This window comes from Arachis ipaensis, chromosome B06 (assembly GCF_000816755.2).
Source record: "Arachis ipaensis cultivar K30076 chromosome B06, Araip1.1, whole genome shotgun sequence".
In the NCBI taxonomy this organism is placed as follows: Eukaryota; Viridiplantae; Streptophyta; class Magnoliopsida; order Fabales; family Fabaceae; genus Arachis; species Arachis ipaensis.
In genome coordinates, this window is record NC_029790.2 from 121,573,834 (window position 1) to 121,582,016 (window position 8,183).

At 36.6% G+C, this 8,183-nt stretch overlaps 1 protein-coding gene across 2 annotated transcripts; it reads left to right on the forward strand.

The window, feature by feature from the left end:
* LOC107605045 (transcription factor GTE8) lies at positions 514–8,003 on the forward strand. Of its 2 annotated transcripts, XM_016306786.2 has the most exons (11): positions 514–859; positions 1,123–2,433; positions 2,559–2,607; positions 2,696–2,827; positions 3,480–3,550; positions 3,678–3,750; positions 6,630–6,710; positions 6,790–6,905; positions 7,026–7,092; positions 7,201–7,331; positions 7,418–8,003. In XM_016306786.2, exons 2-11 carry the CDS (start codon positions 1,198–1,200, stop codon positions 7,685–7,687), a joined length of 2,226 nt encoding a protein of 741 aa, XP_016162272.1. In that variant the 5' UTR covers positions 514–859; positions 1,123–1,197; the 3' UTR covers positions 7,688–8,003. The 2 variants fall into 2 exon arrangements, with proteins under 2 accessions (XP_016162272.1, XP_016162271.1); XM_016306785.2 differs by having other exon boundaries at positions 726–2,433.

Here is an 8,183-nt window from a genome sequence, read left to right on the forward strand (position 1 = left end):
TATATTTTTAGCAATTTAACAGTAAATTAATAAAAATTAAAATATATTTAAAATAACATAGATTTAAAAATAAAAAATAATCATAATTAATCAAAAATACGTTATATTTATTCTTATTTAATAATTTAAACATAAACTTTATAATTTTATAACTATTTTTAATAAAATAAAAATAATTATTATTTTTATAGAAATTTTATAAAATTTTTATTATTTTTATTAACTTCACATCAAATTATGCCCATGAGTTTTCACCGATTAAAAAAGTCCCGTGTTGGTGGTAGGGCGTATCGGATGGAGGCCATTACGGTAAATGTGTGCCAGAGAAGTCACAGCACTTCATGGAAGCTTCTCGTCTGGAAACAAATTGCGGCACGAAATAATCGTGAACGTTGATGGCACATCCAACGGCTGATACTCTTTATCAGCAGGATCCGTCCGATCTTCAAATCTCAAAAGGATCAACGGTCCAAGCAAATTGCAAAGTAAGGAGGCGGCTGTTATATATTTACTAAAAACAAGGTCAGACTCAAGTCTCTCTCCCCCTTTCGCCCTTCGACTTGGCATTTTGCTTTCTTCTCTTCACTCTTCGCTCAATCCCCAAGCTCGCTCTCTGAAACGGCGTCGTTGTGTTCTTCTTCGCTTGCTGCTCCTCCTACAGTCTTACGCTACGAAGTCGTTTGGTACTCCTCCCACTGTCGTTTTCATCAAAACGCGTCGGCGTTTCGTTCGTCTGTCTCCGTTTACTGCAAAACAATAGGGTTTCGTCTCTAGGCCTGTGATCTCTCTATCTTGTATCGAATTGCTGCTTCGCTGAGCACGCTGCTACTTCTGGCTTGTGTTTTTCGGTTACTCAACGGTAATTGCTTATGCGTGTTTGGAATTTCCATTCGAATTCGACTTCTTGTGGTATAAAAAGTTGCCGAATTGGTGTGAAACTGCACCATTTGCATAAAGGGATTTGAGTTTCTTTATGTTTCTCTAAAGAATTTCTTTGCAGTTTCGTTAATTTCTCGGTGCAACAATTCATTCCCCTTTCTAACCTCTATCTCTAGTAGTAGGCTAATTTTGAAAATTGTCATGTTGAATTATGGTTTTTATGTAATTGACATCTCTGAACAGTTATCCTGAACTGCACCTAGCGGTTAGAAGCGAACCGATAAATTGTTATTGGGAACGGATTTTGCTTGTGTTACGATGGCAAAGAGTAGGTTTTCTGGAGGATATTATGGGAACACTGTTGGGACAGCCGGCGAATCCGAGGGATCTGGTAGCTCTGGAAGAATAGACACTGAAATTACTGTTTCAGAGGACTCTTGTGTTCCTACAAGGAAATGTATTAGTTTGAATTCGAGCCGGCGCGATGTGTTTGGGGTTCCAATGCAAGTTGTTCCATTGTCGAAGTTGTCGCACTTTCAAAGAAAAGACCTGGTACTCAAGCTGAGATCAGAGCTTGAGCAGATTCGAGCACTTCAAAAGAAGGTTGAACTACAAGCAGCTAGTGGTGTTGCACTGTCATCCTCCAGTGATATTCTAAGCTGTAGCAATGGGAATAAGCATAATGCATCCCGGATTGAGAACTCGAGGAAACCGTCGATTCCTAGTTCCATACCGGTGAATAAATTGAACGCATCAGCTGATAAACCTCGAAGCTGGAACCGGGGATCTACAGGCAAGTTTCAGTCTGCCGCAAAGAATTCTTCACCCAGCACTGCAAATATTTTGTTGATGAAAGATTGTGAGTCGCTGTTGAAACGGTTGATGAGCCACCAATTTTCTTGGGTTTTCAACTCACCTGTAGATGTGGTGAAGTTGAATCTTCCTGATTATTTCACAATTATCAAGCATCCTATGGATTTGGGAACAATAAAAAAAAAGATAGCTGCTGGATCATATAAGGGTCCCTTGGAATTTGCTGGAGATGTGAGGCTTACATTTTCGAATGCAATGACTTATAATCCCCCTGGGAATGATGTCCATTTCATGGCTGATGCCCTCAACAAATATTTTGAAGTGAGATGGAAAACAATTGAGAAGAAAATTCCAAAAATGGATGCTCTGCCACTGCCTGCAAAGTCAGACACTTTTGAAGATGTGAAAAGTGCAAAGCCAATGCCTCCTTCAAAAAGGAGGAAAATTGCATCAGTGCCCTCTCAACCTGAAGTTTTGCCACCTCCTAAGCGGGTTATGTCGGATCAAGAGAAGCACAAGCTAGGTAGAGAATTGGAGTCTTTGCTGGGAGAAATACCTGTCCATATTATTGAATTCTTAAAAGAACAGAGTTCAAATGGTAGAGAATGTGGAGAGGATGAAATTGAGATTGATATTGATGATCTCAGTGATGACACACTGTTCACACTACGCAAGCTATTGGACGACTATTTGCAGGAGAAGCAGAAGAACAATGCAAAGGTGGAAGCGTGTGAAATAGAGGTATATCAATTTCTTAACCCTTTCATAATTTGAGTTAATCAAGTTTTATCTTAACGGTGGAATCATCCATGTAACCTACATTATACCCTTTGGGTGTGGATGGTTATCTATGTTTTCTGTTGCAGCTGTTGAATGATTCTGGACCAAGCAATTCTTCTTTGCAAGCATTTAAAGGTTATACTCTGTGTGTTTGTGTCTCTATGCACATGCACGTGTTTGTGTACTCAATTTGATTTTCTATTTGAATTTGTGCCACTTGTAGCTAATGATCCAGCTGATGAAGAAGTGGACATTGGTGGAAATGAGCCTCCTGTCTCTAGCTGTCCTCCTTTGGACATTGAAAAGGATACAACTCATACTGTGGACAAACGGTTAAGTCCTGGTAGCTCCAGTGGTAAGTGGGGTTTGAATTTTTACATGATGCATTGTATACGGAAATAATGTGCGACTATGTGATACATTTGGTACATGATAGGGGAGTATTACAGTCATATATTATATGCTTGTTCTGTTGTTTTATCACAGCTATAAACTGAATTTTCAGAAAAGCAACCAATGCATTCAAAGTTAGACCTATGCGAATCTTGAAGTAAAAAATGCTAGTTTTGTTTCCAGATGAGGGAAAATAGTTTTTATTTGTTCAGATGATGTTACTGCACCTAAAGCTTACTTGTTTGATTTAGATTTTGAGTACGTCAAACGCTTTTGTATCCTTATCGCCTTATAGCTTAGGCAATGAAGTTGAATATTAACTTGGGACATTTGGCTACATTTTACTGCAAGCTAACTGATGATTCATTGCAACATGCTTGAAGAAACTTTCAGTAGCTTTCGATTCTGCATTTTAGAATCTCAAGGCCACTATTACCTCATTGCTGTTTATTATCTCTCTCTCTCTCTCTCTCTCTCTCTCTCTCTCTGGCCATACTCAAACACCATTTGGACAACTTCCCTTTCAGCTAAATGCTTTGGAATTCTCTCTTTTGAATTGCCCATATTTTTTACATCAACTGGCGACTATAATATCTGATGTGGGCATTGTGCAGATATGGACTCTGGTAGTTCTTCTGGTAGTGAATCCGGTGATGGGAAAGCAAGTCCAGTAAATGTTGCAAAGGTCTGGTTTGTTATTAAGTGGAAGATTTTATTTAGTTATCTGTAATTGCTGGTGCTGTTCCTAATCTGTTCTATGATTTCTTTGGCTACATGCTGTAATCTAATTTTTGGTTTGGGTTCTTCTACAGGAACCAGAAAATGTGGGTTCTGGGGATCAATTGGAAGAAAAGCTTAAGGCTACTGATGACCTTGAAATAAATCGTGAGTTCTTGGTTTGTCTTTTTCATACTAATTAAAGGTGAAAAACATGATTCACAGTTTGGAAAAAAGAATGCATTTCTTTATGCTAAAATTAAACTCTCCAAGCCTAGATGCTATTTTGATAACTGCACTAAGGTGCACAATATAAAGCAGAAGTTATTAGAGTTCAATATTGCCTAGACAAGGCCTTGATATCACTTATAATTGTTGGGAAATCCTTTCATCTTGAGCTAGTTTATGAGGTTGAGTTAGGTCTACTCAATTCTAATGAGAGCATTATCCAACTAGGATTATGTTAGGATCCAACTGCAAGTTATCTGATTCAACCCAGAATGGAAGTATGGGATTCCGATGGGGGGTTTATAAGCCCTTCAACTCCCAATCACAATAGATAGTATTTAGATGTGGTTCTCTTAGGGTTCTTTTCAATTCCTACTAGAGACTTCCACCATATCCTTTAAATAAAGTTGATGTGGGTTGTAATGCCAGAACTGAGACGCCCAGGACTAATGAAGGGACTAGTGAACATCCAGCCTGTTTGGGCAGGGGTGGGATGTTATAACCTTTTCAATAATTTGACATGCAAATAGGGTAGGAAGGGACTTGCCAATGGAGCATCAAGGAAGGACCAACTTTTGGCAAGGAAAGTAAGGATGTGTCCTGGCCTCAAACACGCGCGCGCGTGCGCGCGCACACACACAAATTCTCTCTTGCAAAAATGGGTCCTAATTGATACATATTTTTCTTTAATTTTTTTTTCCATTTTATGCAAAAATTCATTCCTAAAAACTCTAAATAGATAAAATTCTCAATCGTCGAAGCCTGAAAATTCAAATTAAAATTGAATTTCTAAGTTCTAATTTTTTCCCATATAAAAATAAACTTCAAACCTTCAAAATCCATATGTTAAGTTCCTCCAAATTTTTTTGTTCCTTTTCCTCACAATCCAAACCCACAAGACATGTTCATTTTCATTTCCCACAACTTTTAACTCTTTGGTGGGTGCACCATCACATTCACCTTCTCTCTCCCCCCATTATGGCTATATTGGGTTACACACAAATTTAGGAAAGAAATTTTATGCAGATGAGTTTTCAAAGAGTAAGTTTTCATGTGAGAAAATATTACCAGAACAGTGTACTTCTAATCTTATTTGGTATTTGTTAAATTATAAAAAAAATCACAAATTTAGTTTTTTTTAAAGCATTTCAAAAACATTACACGACTTAGTGAGTCAAATCTTGTAAAAGATGAAGTAATTTAATCACGGAAAAAGAGCACAAGAGAGAGTATTGTTCCACTGGGATTGTAGTTGAAAGTTATCAAAGTCACCAAGTTCTGCTAATCAAACAACAGGTAGGATTAGCTGTTGTGCTCATCAAAACAGGTGGAACTTGTTTAACTTTTGATTTTAATCTTTAAAAAAGGAGACACCAAGATCCTGAAGGAATTCAAATTACGAGAAATGCTAGAGTTCACTTCCATCTAACTATCGCAGAAGGTTTTCCTTGAATTCCATTTCAGAATTATTTCACAGTGACCATACAATAGGTCAAGTTGGGCTGCCTATGGTATTAAAGAACAAGGTTCTGAAAACCGGACCGATCATCGAATCGTTCTGGTTACTGGTTTATTGGTTCAATCAGTTGAATCGTGATCCAACCAGAAAAACTGTTTTATAATAAAATAATAAATAAATTATAAATAAATACTCTAAAACATAATTATAGTCTAATATAAACTTTAAAATATCTTCAAAATTTAAAGCAATACATGAAATGTCATCAACCAAAGTCTTAAGATCATTAGAAAAAGTACAAACTTAAATCCAAATATGAAATATGAATTGCCAACATAAAAGTGTCATCAATCATCAAAATCCGCAAAAATTTGTTGCAGATTTGCGGTGTTGGGATCATCTTCACCTTCATTTCCACCCTCTTTAGCAGAAGAATCAAAAGATGCAGCATAAAGACCACTACTACCACTGTCACTTTGATATAAATGAGCATCAATATCACCTAATAAAACACACATATCATCATACGGAACTTTAGGACACTTTCTAACATCTCCGGTTATCTTTGCCAAGTGTTTTTTCATTCTGTGAATTCTGCCTCCTCCAAAAATTGTAGACAAAATAAACATTGATATTGTGGCTTTTCATTCATTACTTGGTTGATTAGCAACCAAATTATTATCCACGGAAATATTATTATCAGCAAATGCTTCTTGGTTGATATTATTATTCATAACTGAAATCAATAAACAATCAACACAGTCACAATCTAAATACAATTAAATCACAAAACAATATAGTAAAACACGAGCTAATCACTAATCACTAATCTGACTGATTATTGGTTCTTAAACAAATGCTCGTGTTTTACTATATTATTGGTTCTTAATCACACTGTTCTCTCTGTCCTGCACTCATAAACAAATGCTCCCTTGGTGTTTGGTGATGGACTATCATGGTGACCCTAACCTAAATACCCTTGTTCGGAAAAAAACATTGCTGATTTCATGGGACCTATCCTGAGCCAAAATGGTATTCGGATCTCTAGATCAAGAGCTTAGACTACTAAAGAATTTGTCAATTCCAAACAATGCTAAAAGTTTAACTTGTTCCATAAATTGTTCCTTTCATCTGAATTGTCAAACATGAATGAAACACAGCAGTATCCACATAAAATAACTTCAAGGAAGTCCATTTTTTTTCTTCCCTCTTCTATATATTCAAATGAGAGGATGATATATAGTGAATCCACCTATTGAGATTTTAGACATCAATTGGGAATACATTTTTATTATTACTAATGATAAAGCTTACATTATCTTTTATTAATCATTGGGCCCTTACCTGTTATTCCCTGCAGAATCTGTTAGTGGCTTGGATCAACTTGAGGATAACTCTCAGCATAAGCCAAGTTCTCTTGATTCTGACTACCGTCAAGATGGTAAGTTTGCGTGGTTTACTGAAGATACATCTTTTAGTGATATGCACTATATGAACACAGAATCTTATTTATGTTGCAGGAGACAGTGGTCCTACCGAGAGACAGGTTTCTCCTGATAAACTTTATCGAGCTGCCATATTGAAGAAGCGATTTGCTGATACTATCTTGAAAGCACGAGAAAAGACGCTCACACAAGTAAGTACATTTTATATTTGAACTAACCTGGAACAATATTCTCTATTAACGTGTCCTTCTGATCCTTACTTATATCTAAATTCAATTTAATTTAATTTGATTAAATTTGGCTGAGCTCAGGATGAGAAAGGGGATCCAGAGAAGTTGCGCCAGGTTAGAGAAAAACTTGAAATGGAACAACGAAAAGGTAATTTGCATCTTAATACATGTGCCACATAAGAGTGCTGATCACATACTTGCTATCCAACTTATGAATTTTAACTAACCTGTATGAGGTTGACTCGTTCTTGAGCAGAAAAGGCAAGGCTACAAGCCGAAGCAAAGGCTGCTGAAGATGCTCGAAAGCGGGCTGAAGCAGAAGCAGCTGCGGAAACCAAACGAAAGAGGGAACTCGAAAGAGAAGCCGCAAGACAAGCATTACTGCAGGTAAATAGGCATACTCTGGCTTGCCGAAATGCATCCATTGCCCATTTGCTCAGATTTTATTGGGTTATATACTGGCATCTGTGCAGATGGAAAAGACAGTTGAAATCAATGAGAATTCTCGGTTTCTCGAAGATTTGGAAATGCTTAGAGCTGTGCCTGCTGAGCAGTTGCCGAGCTCTGTTGATGAGACAAGTCCTGATCACTCTCAGGATGGCCTGGGGAGTTTCAAGTTTGCCGGGAACAATCCCTTGGAACAGCTTGGATTATATATGAAAGTGGATGATGAGGAAGAGGAAGGAGAGCCACCCTGTGTTTCAAACCCTGTGAATGATGTAGAAGAGGGAGAGATTGATTAAGTTACTCGTATTTTGTATGATGAACCGGGGAGAAAAGTATAATTATCTTCGTCCCTTTAAATTTCCCGACTCCACTTCTTTTAATGTTTTTTATTGTTGAAAATATTAAAAAAAAAAAAAGAATAAAACGTTATATAGTTCCCAAAATGCACTAAACCCATCACAGATGGGAGGGAGCATATTTGCTTGCCGCACAATCCAGCTTCTAGAATAGAAACATTATTTAGGGTGTTTGAGTGACTTCCATTTAGGTTAAGTGATATTTATATGTGGTTTTTTCTTGATATGTTACTTCATGTATATAATAGTTCATTATTATATGTTGTACAATGCTCACTACCATATTTTTGTAAAATGCAGAAATATTGAATGTGATGGATTTTAGCGTGGTTAGTGTAGATCTATATTATATTAAGTTTAATTTGATAAAATTTTTATTTTTAAAAAGTAACTTATAAAAAATTTAACTTTTAAAAGATAATTTTTTAAAAATTGT